The sequence below is a fragment of the Salmo trutta genome, chromosome 28, assembly GCF_901001165.1.
Source record: "Salmo trutta chromosome 28, fSalTru1.1, whole genome shotgun sequence".
NCBI lineage: Eukaryota > Metazoa > Chordata > Actinopteri > Salmoniformes > Salmonidae > Salmo > Salmo trutta.
Window position 1 is genome coordinate 19,598,730 of NC_042984.1, and position 18,594 is coordinate 19,617,323.

Sequence of the window (18,594 nt, forward strand, 5' to 3'; positions counted from 1 at the left end):
GAGGGAGTAAAGACGGGCAAACGGGGCGTTGGCTTGAACTTTTCTCTAGAGATTTAGGTGGTGGTGGGGGAACGGAGGTGGGTTTGCTCCAACTGTTGCTGTGATTCATAACTGTTGCTGTGATTAATTTATGGAAGTTATTTATCGTTCATTAACATTAAAGCCATCAGCAATATTTTTTTTCAAGTTCAGTGGGCAGAAACTAATGGAAAGCATTAGACATATCCTATGCAGTTCCTGTGTGACAAGCCTCTCTTTGCTTTGGCAACACCGTCGACTATGTTCTTGACAACGTAACTAGAACTGCCTACTGGTAGTTTGGTGCTGTTGGGGACATAAGGGAAACTACTTCTTAGTGCGCAGCATTCTCACCGAGGGGTGTGAACAGTTGTTTTTAGAGCAAACCGATTCGGAACAGCTGCCCACGGCTATGCATGCATGACACGTTAACTTTTTGTAAAATGTGTTGTTTCATTTACTTTGCTCTATGCAGAATAGAACAGAATTGTGTTGTTAATTTATTGTTCATTAGAGGGGCATTAAAGGGGCAATCTCAGTGGTGTAGTGGAGGGTATACCCACTTATTTTTCAATAGGCATTGCGCATACTCACTTAATCCTCACTGATACTTATCAAAGTAGTGTAGTGCAGGTATACGCTCTATCAATTAATAGTGCTGATGGAACAATGTTTTTCTTAAAATGTTGATAAACTATTTCTTCACATTTTAGGCACAGCAATGTGCACACGGCAGTAGGCGAATTAATGGACAGAGATGGAAATATCCGTGAGAAAGAGGGATTTAAAGATACAACAACTATCTTGGGTTGCTAATATGATTACGATAATGCATTTGGCTGCTAGCCAAGGAAAGGACGTTTAAAGAAAATCAATAGTACAGAACGCATATGAGAAAGTCTTTATAAAAACAATTGCCTGCACGTTTCTATGTTTTTTTGGCTATAGACTACTTTGAAGCAACGTAAGACATGCCTCATAATATGGAGTAAAACGTCCAGGTTTCAAACAATTGAGGAACAGGGAAAATATAGCAATGCTAATGATAGGCCTAACCGTCTTCTGCTAGATGGAAAGGCTTTCCCAAAAACCTTCTCTATTAAATCTTAACTAGCTACAAAGTAGCCCATGCCTACCGGTCAGAATTATATCATTATTATTATTTGCATTAATCAAGTGGCCATTTATTTTGCAAACTATATCTCATGTGCTACAGAAACAATGCTAATGAAATAATAGTGGTAGGTGCCTGCACACTTGAATTAAAGGGTAACTACCTTCAAAAATCTAAACTGAACAACTAATATGGGATTGATCATTCAGAGTATATGTCACTGTTTCTCAGAATTTTTCACACAGGGCACATTTCCTTCGCCAGCTTGGAATTTTTTTTGTGTGTGCAAAATTAGAGTATACCCACTTCTCCAGGCACAATTACACCACTGGGTAATCTGGAGTTCAAACAATAACAAAGCAACTTCCCAGCCACTTTTTTGGGCAATCAGTTTAAGGATGGTGCTGAGAGAACCTCCCAAGTGGCACAGCGGTCTAAGGCACTGCATTGCTAGAGGTGTCACTACAGACCCGGGTTCGATCCCAGGCTGTGTTGCAGCCGGCCGCGACCAGGAGACCCATGAGGCTGTGCAAAATTGGTCCAGCGTCGTCCGGGTTAAGGGAGGGTTTAGCCGGCCGGGATGTCCTTGTCCCATCACGCTCTAGCGACTCCTTGTGGTGGGCTGGGCTCATCCACGCTTACTTTGGATGCCAGCCGTTAGGTGTGTCCTTCGACACATTGGTGCGGCTGGCTTCCGGGTTAAGTGAGGAGTGTGTCAAGAAGCAGTGTGGCTTGGTGGGGTCGTGTTTCAGAAGACGCATGGCTCTCGACCATTGCCTCTCCCGAGTCCGTACGGGAATTGCAGCGATGGGACAAGACTGTAACTACCAATTGGGGAGAAAAAGGGGTAAAAAAACAAAAAGGATGGTGCTGGAGAAATGTAACCACTCTCAAATGATGGGGCAAAGGCTGACCATCCATGAGATCAAAATTAGTGTTTTAACCATGCTTTTAATTTAAAAGTAAAAAAATGTATGTATCAATCACAGCCACTTTAAATGATTTGAAGATTTTCTGAATCATATTAAAATGCTTTGAATATTTTACAAACCCTGACAATGAAAAAGCATTCAATGCATTACAATAGTAGCATTCTGGAAAACAGAGATATCATGCCATCATGTGGCACAGCAGCAGGACTACATGTGCCAATAATAGAAGTTGTGTCACTCCATGGCTGCGTTTAGACAGGCAGCCCACTTCTGATCTTTATTTCACTAATTGATCTTTTGACCAATCAGATTAGCTCTGAAAAAGTTCTGATGTGAAACGAACTGATGTGATTGGTCAAAATACCAATTAGTGGAAAAAAGATCACATTTGGGCTGCCTGTCTGAACGCAGCCCATGAAGCTGTCGTGACTTTGGCTATGCCGGATTAATTGATATGACATGCTATTCTATAAAATCATTTCTCTGTAATTAATATTACATGATTAAGCTAATCAGGTAAATGTAATTAACTAGAAAGTCGGGGCACAACAAAGAATGTTTATAGAGCTGTTATCCTGTTGGGGCTAGGGGGCAGTATTTTCACGGCCGGATGAAAAACGTACCCAATTTAAACAGGTTACTACTCTGGCCCAGAAAATAGAATATGCATACTATTAGTAGATTTGGATAGAAAACACTCTGAAGTTTCTAAAACTGTTTGAAGGGTGTCTGTGAGTATAACAGAACTCATATGGCAGGCAAAAAACCTGAGAAAATTGAATCAGGAAGTGGGGGAAATTAGAAATGTAGTTTTTCTTTTGAATCGCTTGAAAAACTACAGTGACATAGGATTTACGTTGCACCTCCTAACTCTTCCATTGGCTCTCAACAATCTTTAGGAACTGGTTTCATTCGTCACCTGTTACCGGGCAGAAAATTATGGCTGAGTCAATCACTGGCCAGTCTGAGGACAGGTGTCTTATGACGCGTGTGCACGTGACGTCGTTGTTTTTTATTTATTTTTTTTATTTTTTTAATGTTTTTTATTCTGGGATGAATACCTATTGCCCGGTTGTAAAATTATCGCAATTTTACGTTAAAAATACCCTAAAGGATTGATTGTAAACATCGTTTGACGTGTTTCTACAAACGGTAATGGAACTTTTAACATTTCGTCTATGGATTTGCATCCACGCCACATGGCATTGTAAAGTGTTCTGGATGGGTCAACAAAACGGACGTATTTGGACATAAATGATGGACTTTGCAGAACAAATGAACATTTCTTGTGGAAGTGGGTGCCCATCCGAGTGCATTCCGCCGAAGATCAGCAAAGGTAAGTAAATATTTCGAACATATTTTTAGAGATTTGTCGACGTCGTGGTTGTAGGCTAACTGTATAGCTTAGCATTGAAGGCTAAGTTCTGTACTCAGAATACTGAACAATGTGCTTTTTCCATAAAGTTATTTTGAAATCTGACAAAGTGGTTGCATAAAGGAGTAGATTATCTCTAATTCTTTAAATAATCGTTATAAATTTTGTCAACGTTTATGAGTTCTTCTGTAAATGTATGTGCCTATTCACCGCAGTTATGGGGAGAAAACATTTTCTGAACGTCACGCGCCAATGTAAAAATTGGGTTTTTAGATATAAATATAAACTTGATCGAACAAAAAATGCATGTATTGTCTAACATGATGTCCTAGGAGTGTCATCTGATGAAGATTGTCAAAGGTTAGTGCTTAATTTTAGCTGTATATCTGGTTTTGTGACGGCTATCCGTGCTTGGAAAATTGCTTTTTTTTTTGCTAATGTGCTATGCTAAAATAATCTAATGTTTTGCTTTCACCGTAAAGCCTTTTTGAAATCGGACAATGTGATTGGATTAACGAGTAGAGTATCTTTAAAATGCCGTATAATACTTGAATTTTAATTTTGAGATTATTCTTTTTTTGAATTTCGCGCCGTGCTATCTCACTGGTTGTTGTCCAACCAATCCCTTTAGCGGGATTGTATCCTCTATAGGTTATCTTCCGAATAAACTCTTAAAGACCTGGTAATTTTTTACCGCAATAGCAGTCAATATTTAATTGTCACCTTATTTAGTCTCATCTGAAAGTTGTGAATTCTTGGTTATCTTCACGAACCCTGGCTAACAAGTTGAATCAGCAATACAACATTTGGTTTAATTATTTATTTACTAAATACCTAAATAATCACACAGAATTACATCTACACAGAATGGATCATACATTGTTTACAAATTATGTCATAAAGGAAAACGTCCCTAGCGGACGGAACAGATATGACGGCTGGTTACACAAAGAAAGGGAGTTGGGTTTTGAATGAAAGAGCGGGAAGACTGAGGAACAAAAGGATTTTGTGTCTCTATCGGGCCGTAGGCAGCTACTCTATCGTAAATACATAATCTTATGCATTCTAAATAACCGCCCATTTGAAAAAGGAAAATGCAATAAATATTTACTCTGAGCTGGGCTTCGATCGGTTGGTCGTAGATGGAAGGCCGGGTTGTCCTTTGAAGAATGTCTGGTGGTAGAACGGGTACTTGGTAGTACCGTCGTTGTGTGGTAGGGCGGATACTCTGTCCGTCCTCTCCTAGCCCACATCTACAGTTGCTGCACTAACGCAACGGCTAGGAGGTATCACTTCTTTAGTGAATAAGAGTTCAAAGTTCATACCAAGTTGCCATGCTATATGCTCATGCTATATTCTGGCCGGTATAGTCAAAATTCATCCTTCCGGCGTGTAGGTCGTCACCTTCACGTTGAGATTCGATGCTAATTTTGTTAGGTTCCTGTCGTTCAAAGAGAGCTCACGCTGATTTGACGTCATATTCATTAAGTACCAACGCATATTTTCAACTGGTTGGATTACCGAAATATGGCTCAGTTTCCCACCTTTTGATGTTGCCAGACTCTCCATGTTAACAAAGGAATTTTCAATAGTCACATCGGTAGAGTAGAGAGAGGAAAAAGGGGAAAGGTATTTATGGGGGGTCATAAACCTCCCCATCAGGCCAACGTCATGACATAGCCTAGTAGTAGGCGTACCTTATACCCTCAGACATTGAACCCCCCAGGGACCTCCCCATGCTACTGAACATCAATCAGTAAATAGTACAGCATGAACAATGCATATGATCTACAAGGTTAGAGAATTAGACAAGACATTTAACCTTCAACAGAATAATTTCAAGTTTATTTGATTTTGTTTCACAGGGATTCCATAAAATAAGAATACAATAGAATTCTGGAGAATCTTGGATATTTTTCTCTGAATTGTAATAGTCATTAGCATAAATAGTAATAAGAATACACCATAAACAATAAACACAACTACCAAAGGCGTAGAGTGTATCACAAGACATCATTCACCACTAACGACAGACTATACATATTTCATTGAGCATATTTATAAGACCTACAAGAGAGAGAGAAAAAGAAAGAGAGAGATGGAACGATATAGAGAAAAACACAGGAGAAGGGAGAGAAAGTGAGGTGCCTCTACACCGACTGGTAAAAAAAAAAACGGATAAAAAATGTATGGATCCAAAACTGCATAATGGAGTAACATGGATGAAAAACAATTTCATTGTGATAACTGTGGAAGCAAAACCTATCGATCAAGACACCCCTGTCCTGTTTCCATTTGGCAATACAGTTTTTCTTCTATCCAAAGAGAGGATTGGCAGTATGGCAGGTAAGCCTATCTACATGACCTTGAAAAGAGTGACCATTGCAACATGTGTAGTCCCTGTACTTTGTGTAAAATATAGCAGAGCTGCACTGTGCTGTGACCTTATGAGCCAAACATACTATTACTGTAACACTTGTTTGCCACTTGCACCCCCCGGGGGTGCAGGTTATTTTATTTACATGGAAACAAGATACAGTTCAGGACAACTCAGTTGGCTATATTAATATGTAAAAAATACTTATTTTCAATGGCTTGTATATGGTCTTGAAAATGACACATATTGTGCCATACTGATTTAGTTCTATGTAAATATATGGATGCGTTTTGATCAGATGACCAAAATAAATTGTGAATAAACATGATTACTAACTCTGTGTTATGACTCATCTCTAGACTAGATAAATAGTCTATCGAAACATGACAAGGTTCTGGACAAAGTTCTAAACTACATTAAAAATAATGATCCCTTTAACATCAGTTGACTTCACAACCTCAAATCATCTTTAAAAAAAGTGTTGATAGCAGAGTACATACAGCAGTTTTTAGGAACAACATAGTATTAGCAGAATACCAATTCTTACCATGCAAACTACTTTTTCATTATCCTAGATGCATTTTCTCCTTTTTGCATTTCAGCTTTTAAGAGATTCTCTGGAACAAACATAGCTAAATCCTTGAGTAATGTTTCAGTGGAAAAATATAAAAGACAATGAATACATAAATCACTGCTAACGCCTCTGTCATTCTTCTCTTCTCTCTCTGAATTCGTCATACTTTTTGCTTTCTTTTTTGTCACGACTTCCGAAGTCGGCTCCTCTCCTTGTTCGGGCGGCGTTCAGAGATCGACGTCACCGGCTTTCTAGCCATCGCGGCTCCATTTTTCTATTATCCATTTGTCTTGTCTTGTTTCCATACACACCTGGTTTTCATTTCCCCAATTAAGCTACTTGTATTTAACCCTCTGTTTCCCATCATGTTTTGTGTGTAATTGATTCATGTTGCAATGGTGTCTTTTTAATGCGCTTTACTTTTGTCATGTTCCGTGTTTTTGAGCGCATTTGATTTATGTTGTGCTCTCGTTTTGGAACTTTAATAAAGTGCGCCTGTTTACATCACGCTACTCTCCTGCACCTGACTTCGCCTCTTTTACACACGCTGACAGTCTTCATCCTTTGCCATCACATCTTCTCTATCCCGTTAAACTCACTCAGTAATGTTGAACAAATAAAAAAGCACAATGAGAAAATATATAACTCTATTCTGAAACTGAATAACCTGAAAATGTAAAGAAACACGCATGGAGAAATAAAATAAACACAAAACATAAATATTAAAAAACGACGAGGGTTGAACTATGTGAGCTCCTAAACAGAACTAAGGTAAATACAACTGAATAACTCTGTTCTCTACATTTGTTGTATAACAACTAATATGGAGGGCACAATTATTCAACTGTGTACATATATTTCTATATGAATATGTTGATATTTACATAGCACAGACAAATACATTCTCCCACGTTAAATATTACTACCATTATTGTCCTTCATTTAAGTGTTATTCCTTTAGAAGATTGAAGTTCATGTTTTGGTTTTGTATTCAAGTTTGTCCTTGTGTGATCAAACTGTCAATCAATCCCCTGTTGTCTTCTACAGTTAAATACATCACGAGAATAAACAGCATGTTACAGTAAGGATCCATTTTCCCCTCAACAAAATAACCCTCTCCCAAGGGACACGGTGTTGCTAACTTCCCCTCCCAAGAGCCCACCTTCCTCGCTCCCTGCCTCCCTCCCTCCTCTTGTCAACTCACAGATGCACAAACAGACAAACAGAGGAGTGTGGAATTGTGGGTGGTGGTCAGGCACCACACTCCTAAATCACATGGTGGCCCCTGGGGGGAGAGAAGAAGAGAGAAATATTACAACTAATGCATACCTTAAGATTATGAAGATGTCATAAAGCCACAGTCTGTATTTCCCTTTGGAAGAGTAATGCAGTATTTCTCACAGTCATTTCTAAGTATTCCCAGGATTGCTCCATCATATGCACTTTCACTCACCAGCTTCCAGATGCCATAGGGTGGACCAGCTCACATCTGATTGGCGTAGGAGGTGGGCTGCTGTTCGTATCCCCCCTGCTGATAGTCTCCACCTCCCTCGGTGTATCCGCCCTGGCCATAGTCGGGCTGGTAGCCTCCCTGGGTGCCGGTATAGGCATCCCCCTGCTGTGCATAGCCCTCCTGCCCATAGCCGTCCTGGCCGAAGGACTCTGGGGCAGGCGCTTTCTCCTGGGAAGGTGCGTATGTGCCTCCGAAAGCTGCCAGCCAGCCAGTCTCCTTGAACACGAACCACAGGTTCCCTCCCCACAGGATCAGGTTCAGGAAGCCAAATGCCTAGGGGTGAATGGAAGAAAAAGACGAAGAAGAAAAATAATAAGGGGGTCCATATCTTGTAGTACAGGATTGTTCCGTCATATCCTCAGCAGTCCATGCCCTTTTAAAAATCACAACATTACAATTGAATTCCGTACCACAGATGTGTTGAGACCAGAGACGACAGGGTCATGGACTTCACGGCAGCGGTTCTCCGGTTCGTCGCAGGCCTCGATCAGTAAGAGGACCTTGTCTGGGTCGGTGGATGCCTTCACATCCGACAGACCCTTAGCCCAGGCAGAAGAAGCCACCAGCCAGAAGAAGGTGAACACACAGGTCACAACGAAGTCCTGAGGATAATCACATTATAAAGCATTAGCAAATTACAGTACCTTCGGAAAGTATTCAAACCTCTTGACTTTTAACCACATTTTGTTAGGTTACAGCCTTATTCTAAAATGTATTAAATTGTTGTTTTCTTCCTCTATCTACACACAATACCCCATAATGACAAAGCAAAAACAGGGTTTTAGACATTTTTGTTAATTTATAAACAAATAAAAATATCACATTTACAGAAGTATTCAGTACTTTGTTGAATCACCTTTGGCAGCGATTGCAGCCCCGAGTCTTCTTGAGTATGACACTACAAGCTTGGCACACCTGTATTTGGGGAGTTTCTTCCATTCTTCTCTGCAGATCCTCTCAAGCTCTGTCAGGTTGGATGGGGCGCGTTGCTGCACACCTATTTTCAGTTCTCTCCAGAGATGGTCGATCGGGTTCAAGTCCGGGGTCTGGCTGGGCCACTCAAGGACCTTCAAAGACTTGTCCTGAAGCCACTCCTGTGTTGTCTTGGCTAGGGTCATTGTCCTGTTGGAAGGTGAATCTTTGCCCCAGTCTAAGGTCATGAGCAGGTTTTCATCAAGGATCTTTCTGTACTTTGCTCCGTTCATCTTTGCCTCGATCCTGACTAGTGTCCCAGTCCCTGCCGCTGAAAAATATCCCCACAGCATGATGCTGCCACCACCATGCTTCACCGTAGGGATGGTACCAGGTTTCCTCCAGACGTGACACTTGGCATTCAGGCCAAAGAGTTCAATCTTGGTTTCATCAGACCAAAGAATATTGTTTCTCATGGTCAGAGTATTTAGGTGCCTTTTGGCTCCAAGCGGGATGTCATGTGCCTTTAACTGAGGAGTGGCTTCCGTCTGGCCACTCACCATAAAGGCCTGATTGGTGGAGTGCTGCAGAGATGATTGTCCTTCTGGAAGGTTCTCCCATCTCCACAGAGGAACTCTAGAGCTCTGTCAGAGTGACCATCGGGTTCTTGGTCACCTCCCTGACCAAGGCGCTTCTCCCCCGATTGCTCAGTTTGGCCGGGCGGCCAGCTCTAGGAAGTCTTGGTGGTACCAAACTTCTTTCATTTAAGAATGATGGAGGCCACTGTGTTCTTAGGGAAATTCAATGCTTCAGAAATGTTTTGGTACCCTTCGCCAGTACTGTGCCTTGACACAATCCTGTCTTGGAGCTCTACGGACAATTCCTTCAACCTCATGGCTTGATTTTTCTCTGACATCCATTGTCAACTGTGGGACCTTTTATATAGACAGGTTTGTGCCTTTCCAAATCATGTCCAATCAATTGAATTTACCACAGGTGGACTCCAATCAAGTTGTAGAAACATCTCAAGGATGATCAATGGAAACAGGATGCACCGGAGCTCAATTTTGAGTCTCATAGCAAAGGGTCTGAATACTTACATTATGTAAATAAGGTATTTTGGTTTTTTATTTGTAATAAATTTGCAAAAATGTCTTAACCTGTTTTTGCTTTGTCATTATGGGGTATTATGTGTAGATTGCTGAGTTTTTTAAATTTTTATATACATTTTAGAACAAGGCTGTTACGTAACAAAATGTGGAAAAAGTCAAGGGGTCTTAATACTTTCCGAATGCACTGTACATGCTCATCAGAAATTTCAAAGTTCTTATCAGAAACATCATCATGATCAAGCTCAAAGTCCTCATCAGAAACATAATCAATCTCATGCTCATCATCATCATCATTACTATGATATTAGTAATCGTAGTAGAGGTAGTGGAATATGGTATGGAATAGTGTCAGCCTACTAGAAACAAGAAGTGCAAAAGACAAACTCACAATCTGGGCTCCCTTGCAGCCTTCACGGTATTTCTCCAGAATGAAAACATACACAGAAAGGGCTGCCATGGAGTAGAGGAAAGAGAAGACACCGACGGTGACAAAGAACCCAGCTGAGGAGGAGTAGTCTCCGATCAGGAACAGACGCTCAGGGTTTCCCCCCTTACAGGTTGGGGCATCGAAGTACACCTGATGTAGCCTGGGAAGGACAAGGGACATAGAAAGACAGAGAGAAGATGGGAGACAGCGATAAAAGGGGAGAAGGAGAGAGATGTCAAACGGGGTTAATATAGTTTACAGATTAATGTTCCACCACTGATGTTTACAGCCCAGTGGTACTGTAGAAATTACAGACGGACCATATTTGTGCGGGTTCAGGGGGTTACGTGTGACTGAATAGGCATACTGACCTGAATGGATACTCAAACTCCACCTCAATGTCCAGGTCACTCTCTGACCGGTTTTTACACTCCACACTCATCTTGAACATGCCAGAGTAGCTGCCACATGTCGAGAAAGCAAAGATGGCAAAGATCTGAAAGACACAGAGGGAGGAGGAGAATTACAGACAGCAAGTGGAAGTAAAAGGGAAGTGAAAGGGAAGGGGAGGGAAAAATACAGTAGTGAGATCAAAGGAATGGGGAAGGAATATGACCCAGACAGAGAGACATGTAGGGAGAAGCAGAATACATCTATTAAATGGCCTTTATTTTGGGATGATTTCTTCCCAAAGATTGTGCTCTGTCGAGGAATTGGCATAACTCTAGTTTGGTCTGAAATAGGTGTTGATGTGAACCAAAGGAAAGCCCATGCAGTGTAATGGAAAACCCCAATAAAGGTATACTGTAGCTGAAAGACCTAACACTGTGGTTTCACCATCTGCTGTGTCTCCTGCACTCCAGTGTTCCTCCAACCACTGCAGGCTGCTGACAAAGCCACACAGACTGCAAATCAATGCAGCTATATTGCCAGGTTACAGCGCAACACCTGTTGCCATGGTTACTCCGACACCTAAAGTTGTGCGCTTTTGTATAAAGAAAATACAAGAAATGTAAAATAACATGTTTGGTTGATATATCTGTTGTACTAAATAAATTATTCTCTACGGCCCAGGCTTCGGTACTACAGTTCTACAGGGGGGTGTACAGTAATGTAAACCAGCGTTGTGTACCTGAACGCTAACTTACTGTCGTACACATAAGAATGTAGATGCACACTCGCACACACTGACATAGGTTATACAGTCAGCCTATTTTTACCACACCCTCCCTTCCCTGCAGGCCAGATCCCATTGGATGGAAAATCTGTCTATTAATCTGACTGAGGTCCTCCACCATCTGTCACTAAAGGACGCTGCACAGGGCTATTATACACACACCCTCACGCACGCACGGACACACACACACGCACACACCCACGCACGGACAGACACACCCACACTCGCACACACACGCACACTCCCACACACACATGCACGCTCGCGCTTGTGCAACGGTACACTCACACACACACACGCAAACACACACATACACAAACACACTTACTCCCTTGTCTCATTACTCTTTAGCGCGCCAACACAGCCCACCTCCAACCCATCTCCTTATTAACAGGTTTTAATAATGATTGGGGAGGAATGTGAGGGGGGAGGGTGATAATGAAAAGCTCAACAGATTTGATATAAGCATGCATGAAAGATGGAAGGAGGAGGACAACAAAACAGAACATGGAATCTTCTCTGACATGGGAGAATCAAATCTGTTTGTGCTTTAGCTAACTACTCTTTGCCGTGTTCGGTCGTTGTCATAGTCAGATGAATTGAAGAACATACAGATCTGGCACCAGGCTAGTTAACTCTCCCACACCCTCCAACGTGGATAGTCCACAACGTATGCCAAATGATCCTCTTGTAAGATTTTAGCTCTCACTTAGGTAGTCTGGCATGCACAGTAAAATAAAGTATAATCCTTTTCCTGGTTCATAAAGATGCTGTGTCTGTTTTCACTGATTTGCAACATTCATTAACACGCTCTTAGTGCAAGAGGTTGAGGTATATGACTATGGTCTCTCTAACAAGAGGTTGAGGTATATGATTATGGTCTCTCTAACAAGAGGTTGAGGTATATGATTATGGTCTCCCTAACAAGAGGTTGAGGTATATGATTATGGTCTCCCTAACAAGAGGTTGAGGTATATGATTACCTCAACAAGAGGTTGAGGTATATGATTATGGTCTCCCTAACAAGAGGTTGAGGTATATGATTATGGTCTCCCTAACAAGAGGTTGAGGTATATGATTACCTCAACAAGAGGTTGAGGTATATGATTATGGTCTCCCTAACAAGAGGTTGAGGTATATGACCATGGTCTCCCTAACAAGAGGTTGAGGTATATGACCATGGTCTCCCTAACAAGAGGTTGAGGTAAAAAAGGAAGGTTGGAGTAAGGGCAAAGGAATGTATGGGAAGATGTTGAAGAAAGACAAATGGAGACAGGCTGGCTAGTTGAGAAAATACATGGCTTCACACACATTGTCAGATACCATGGTAATGCTATTGGCAACATACAATGAGCATAGAGGGGGGTGGGTGGGGGTAGAAATAAAATGAATAGAACGGGCTTGGAACTTCTAACCCTGCCAATTTGACTGGTAAACTCATGGGTATACTCGCAATGGCTGCCTGGTATTGTGATGCAATAATTTCCATGGTAATGTTTTCAAAGGATGTAACTGATGTGGCTCATGCAATGTAATTAATTTTTTGTCATGTGAGTTGAGTTCAATCAACAAATCACAGCACATATTGATGGGTACACTTACTTCCTGCTTTGAGCCTATGGGTACTGCCACGTCCTGACCATAGAGAGCTCTTATTTCTATGGTAGAGTAGGTCAGGGCGTGACTGGGGGGGTTTATCTAGTTTATTTATTTCTGTTGTTTGGTTCTAGTTTCTGTTTTTCTATGTTGGGGTTTTTGAATGATCCCCAATTAGAGGCAGCTGGTCATCGTTGTCTCTAATTGGGGATCATATTTAAGTAGTTGTTTTTCCCACCTGTGTTTGGGAGATTATTTTGGGTTAGTGCATCTTGCACCTCTGTCGTCACGGTTTGTGTTTTGTTTATAGTTTGTTTGTTTTGCTAAGTTTCACATTAAAATAAAAGATGTGGAGCGATACGCACGCTGCGCCTTGGTCTCCTTCCTACGACGAACGTGACAGGTACACTCGCAATGGTCGCCAGTCCACCCATTATGCCATCATTGACTTGAATGGGGACGCCCGTTCTGTTCATTCTATTTCTATGTTCCCACTAACATGGTAAATGTTGCAGTCTCACATAAATCCACTGACACACTACCCCTGTTCAAGCAGACACACACACACACACACACACACACACACACACACACACATAAAAGCAAACCCACAAGTGCACACACACATAAAAGCAAACCCACAAGTGCGCACACACACACACACACACACACACTGAGTTAGAAGCAGCTGCATTTATAAATACCTGCTTATCACCGATTTTATAGCCAAGTCCACAAGACTGAAAACCACAGCTATTCCAAAATGAACTCAAGTAAATGAATAACTGAACTTAATACATTGATTGATACACAAGCATAAATGGATGTTGTAGGACCACAATTCTAGCCATCACAATGTAAATACTGTATGTATGCTCACCAGCGTCTTTCTGTCTCTGAGTTTGGCAGGAATCCGAAGTGTGACAGCTTCAACCAATCACATCTCCTCTAAGCCAGGGGCAGACGAGTGGGCAGAGAGCCCTGGCAATGAGTTTGCAAAGGTTTAACATGTAAACTCCTTACCATATCCTACAATCAGCAGCTTTGATGATCAACAACACCAGGAACCACTTATAGAATTCTGGGCCAGATTATCACAGATCTCTGCTGTATTGACCACACAGTATGAAAACTGTTCTTACAGCACAACAGTGCACTGAGTGAATCAGTAAAGCAAATATGTAAACTGTAACAGAGCAGTTAACTGTAAATCCCAAGGTAAGACAAAAATAACCTAGTTCCCAAGCGTAAACCAGGGCAGGATGTTATGGTAGACACAGTGGTTAACCAAAACATAGAAGGCTTGGATTCTAAAACATCGCAACAAATATAGTTAGCCAAAATGTCTTTGTCAGCGTCCCTCCTGTGTGTACACTACATACACACGTTGACAGAAAAACATGTGTGTATATGGGAGAGCAGGAATGCTGAATGAGAGGTCAGTAGGGATGTGTAAATGGAGTAAAAGATGAGCATTGATATGTGAATGTATAAATGCTGAATGCTGATTTAGAGTTACATATGGATCTGTTTAGGCCTGGGGATTAACTCCTTTAGGCTCACCTCGACCCAGATGTAGAAACATGCAGATGCAGGCCTTTATGACTTATGATTCCTGAGCTCTGGCCTCCTCCCTGTGTGCTGCTTCAGGCATGGAGGTTTGTTAACCATGTGACCCAGAGAACTAACGATGTGATGTTCAAGCAATAGCAGCGCTCCGGGGAAGGACTACAGACAAGGTCATGCTGTCAGAACTGTCCTCTCAGTCTCTGCTACCATGTGTTACTCTTACCTGCTGTGATTTAGAGTAGAACATTTGTTTAGGGATCTTTTATTTAAATCCTGATGTTGTTTTTTTATGTAGGTCTATGTGTCTTCTCATAAATGAACCCTATTCTTTCAATCAGCCAATCATCATGGCATTCTAGCAAAGTGAGTCCAAATGGAACATGGGAGGAAGAGATTTCATTACTTGAAGTTCCTCAATGAGCACATACTGTACATTGATTTGTTCTGTTGAGTGAGAGTGGTGAGTCAGTGGTGAGTCAGTGGTGAGGAATGACTATGTATCGTGTGTGTATGAGTGGGCATGTGTATGCTAGTTCTGATGCGATCACAAATGTGTGATGACAAATAGATGACAAAGAAGTGGTAATGATGTGGCTGAGAGGTGTTCCTAATTACAAGTTACATACGTAGTACACAGTACATTCATATTTTGTCCAAATTATTACAGCTCATAATTTCTGCTGAACATCATCATGCTGGACTCAGTGAGAGTCAGAGGCTACATTTACACAGGCAGCTGATTCCTGATATGTTTGCCACTAATTGGTATTTTGACCAATCACATCAGATCTTTTCACATCAGATTATTTTCATAGCTGATCTGATTGGCCAAAATACTATTTAGTGAAACAAATATTAGAATTGGGCTTCCTGTGTAAATGCATCCATGTAGACTCCTCTTTGTACAATTGAGAGAGCCTATCTACATAGAAGAATACCTGCCCCTGGCACAAAACAAGTTGGAAGAGGGGTCACACTGTACCTCGAGTGTTACCGAATAAAAGAAAACATAAAGCATGCAGAAACCATGATGTGGATGTATGAAGTACATTTTGTGACATGAATGTGTGGAATGCTTTATCACAGATTCATCATGAATTGCCAATCAACGATTGTCATGTTACAGCACAATACAACAAATAGAGCATTGAGGCGACATGAAGAATTTTAAAGGTAAATAAACAAGCAAATAGCGGAGATTCAGATTCAGCACCATGGACAGCGATCAATTGGACCCCCGCGATTTTGACGTTTCAGAACCCTTGAAAGTGGACAGCGCCTTTTTCAGGCGACGTTGCAGCAACGTCAATGGCCCTTACTACTACTACCAAGGTTTAAGTTCAGTGTAGGCCTATTAAATCATTATGTGCCACTTCTAAAACATGAAATTATAGCGAAAATGATTAGCCCTAGGAGGGACCAACTACACAACTCATAAATAAGTGCGAGAATTATTAGCCCAAGAAGGGGGCAACTACACAACACATAAAGAAGTAACCACCCAAATGCATGAGGTGCTCACAAAATACTCCAGATTAGATTACAGAGCGAAAGGTTAAAGTGACGTGAGTTAATTATCTGGTGGATCTGGTAGGCCTACAACAAACTTCACAGGAGAGGACACATAAATACGTTGGCCTGGATAGTTTGAACAGAGATTTATCACAATTACCATGATCGATTTACAGTAACATTGTATCACTGAAACGACGTCGAGTTTTCATGAGACCTGCCTGCCGGTGGTAACCGAGAGGAAGCAGCGAGTGGGAGAATGGGCAGTGTCAGCCACCTCGCGCTGCCTGTTTGTCGTCACGAGCACAAAGCTTCACCTAGCTTTGTGACCTCTGTGTGACAGAAGGACGTGTTCTGACACAGTACAAGGGCCCAACGTCACTATAAATTCATAATCTATTCTCAAAACAGGGCCAACCATAGCATAATATATGGTCCTGTCATTTATAGCTTTTAAGTGTATTGGTTAATATCATCACACTCATGTGTAATCTAGATTTTACGCATGCAATATACAATACCAGTACATTCTATAGAGTCTTCCACACCCACTCATGCGCGCGGAAAGGATACGGGCGCGCACTCACCATGGCCTTTCATACACTCAGTCACAAGCCAAATAATGAAACATTGTATGAAAACAGTAACTTACCCATTGTAGGATTTTCATAAATCCCAAAGGCTGTTTGATTATGGTGAACTGCCCGGTGGCCACCAACTGTCAACACAGAAATCAACAATTAACATTTCTTTATGAATTTGTCGCGAATTATCTTTTGAACGTTTGTAGTGTGTACTGTGTAGGCCTACATGCATTGTCAGCATAGCCTATCTGTCGTTACTCCACAGTTCGCACCTGTCAGTTAATTAAATGTATCTTTCAGGAGCGGTGGAGGAGGCGGTGATCCATTTGTTCATGCTCCCATTTGTTCGCTAGTACAGTAATTGGACTATTTGACTTGGGGCGCGACAGGCCGTGTGACAAAGCACTGACATCGGTTAGTGGAGACGGGGGGGGGGGGGGGGTGCGAGAGAGAGACTTTGCCAGCATAGAAGCAAAGCTGCTTATCCCACTGTTTTCGCTGTCGCCAAAGCTTGACAGCAAGCACTCTACTAGAAATGTATACAGAAATAAAATCTCGAGTCACCTCGATAGTAGTTGGCCCTATAGTAGATATAGCTAGCCCTATAGTAGATATAGCTAGCCCTATAGTAGATATAGCTAGCCCTATAGTAGATATAGCTAGCCCTATAGTAGATATAGCTAGCCCTATAGTTTAGGCTATAACTTGTAAAGCCTTCTCATGTGCGGTTGAAAGCGACACACCAGTCGCAAAGGAAGGCGGTGTGTGTCTGTGATCATCCCCAAATAAGCTGTGTCCTGTAGCCTATCGATTCTGTCTTTAGCCTATCGATTCACCTCGCAATATCTCACTTTTAACTCCCAGTCCGTCTGTCGCCCCTCGTAAATTGATAGGCCTATAATACAACTCGCTACAGGACTAAGAGATGGACGTCGTCTGATATTGCGATATGGCTGAAATAGGGTCTGTCGCTTTTCCTCTGGATTTTTACTCTCTGCTTCTTCTATTTGTTGCAAGATCAGCTTTAAAAAACATATCTGTCTGTTTCTTTTCTCTTTCACGAGTTAGACATTTGTTTAGCATCTTCTCTTGTTTTGTTGCTATACTTCACCCTCTAGTCGGGCATATACTCAGCACACACCACATAGGCTAAGAGAGAAAAAAGAATCCCCTCTAAATAGATCCGGTCAACGATTCTATTAGTTCAATAGCAGTTATTCAAAAATATAAATAGGCTTTCCAACAATCAATTTCTGTGTCCACAATTCAAACGGAATATATCTTCATATAGCCTATAGCTTTCACCTCAACTAATACCCTGGATGTGTTAAGCCTATTTGTCTGAGTTATTTGAAATGCTGTTGAAATTATGTTGCGCAGGGTGTCTTGATAAATTATTTGATCAATTATTACTGGTGTAAAATTGGTTAAATCACATGTAATCTATCATGCCTGTATTGCGGTGTTTTGAGCTCAGTGCTCGCTTTTCGTTCACATGAGTCGACCACTGAAAGCACTATATTTCAAACTAACGGTCCGCGGATTTACAATTACAGCGGCCCCTACCATAATGATGTCCTGTTATTTTTTTCCCTAAAACGCTACCGCGTCAAAGTGCGCATTATGTAGACGTGCCAAATTATGGATTTTCAGATAACTAAATCAAATGAAAACATTGGTATTGGTGATTTTCATCCCAGAGCCCTACCTGGTTCACAACATCCATCTTGGCCGCCTGCTTGTCGATAAGAGGATCAGCCGGTAGGCGGGTGGGAGGCGTTACATCCGGAACAGCCCACGGG

The 18,594-nt window shown here is 41.6% G+C and overlaps 1 protein-coding gene across 2 annotated transcripts; it reads right to left on the reverse strand.

Annotated features, from left to right (window-relative positions):
- Window positions 1-6,815: 6,815 nt before the first annotated feature.
- Window positions 6,816-18,594, reverse strand: LOC115165732 (synaptophysin-like). 2 transcript variants are annotated; one of them, XM_029719049.1, is made up of 8 exons: window positions 18,501-18,524; window positions 16,861-16,926; window positions 14,008-14,108; window positions 10,726-10,850; window positions 10,316-10,514; window positions 8,314-8,505; window positions 7,844-8,176; window positions 6,816-7,675 (listed from the first exon to the last, which is right to left on the reverse strand). In XM_029719049.1, exons 4-7 carry the CDS (start codon window positions 10,803-10,805, stop codon window positions 7,874-7,876), a joined length of 774 nt encoding a protein of 257 aa, XP_029574909.1. In that variant the 5' UTR covers window positions 10,806-10,850; window positions 14,008-14,108; window positions 16,861-16,926; window positions 18,501-18,524; the 3' UTR covers window positions 6,816-7,675; window positions 7,844-7,873. The 2 variants fall into 2 exon arrangements, with proteins under 2 accessions (XP_029574909.1, XP_029574908.1); XM_029719048.1 differs by lacking the exon at window positions 14,008-14,108 and having other exon boundaries at window positions 18,501-18,594.

Bases quoted from the DNA above. Each gene is read 5' to 3' on its own strand.
- LOC115165732 (XM_029719048.1), bottom strand. The intron at 10,851-16,860 runs GTAAGTTACTGT...TGTGTCTTTCAG, and splicing joins TTATGAAAATCCTACAATGG to ATCTTTGCCATCTTTGCTTT. The intron at 10,515-10,725 runs GTCAGTATGCCT...TGTCCTTCCCAG, and splicing joins GAGTTTGAGTATCCATTCAG to GCTACATCAGGTGTACTTCG.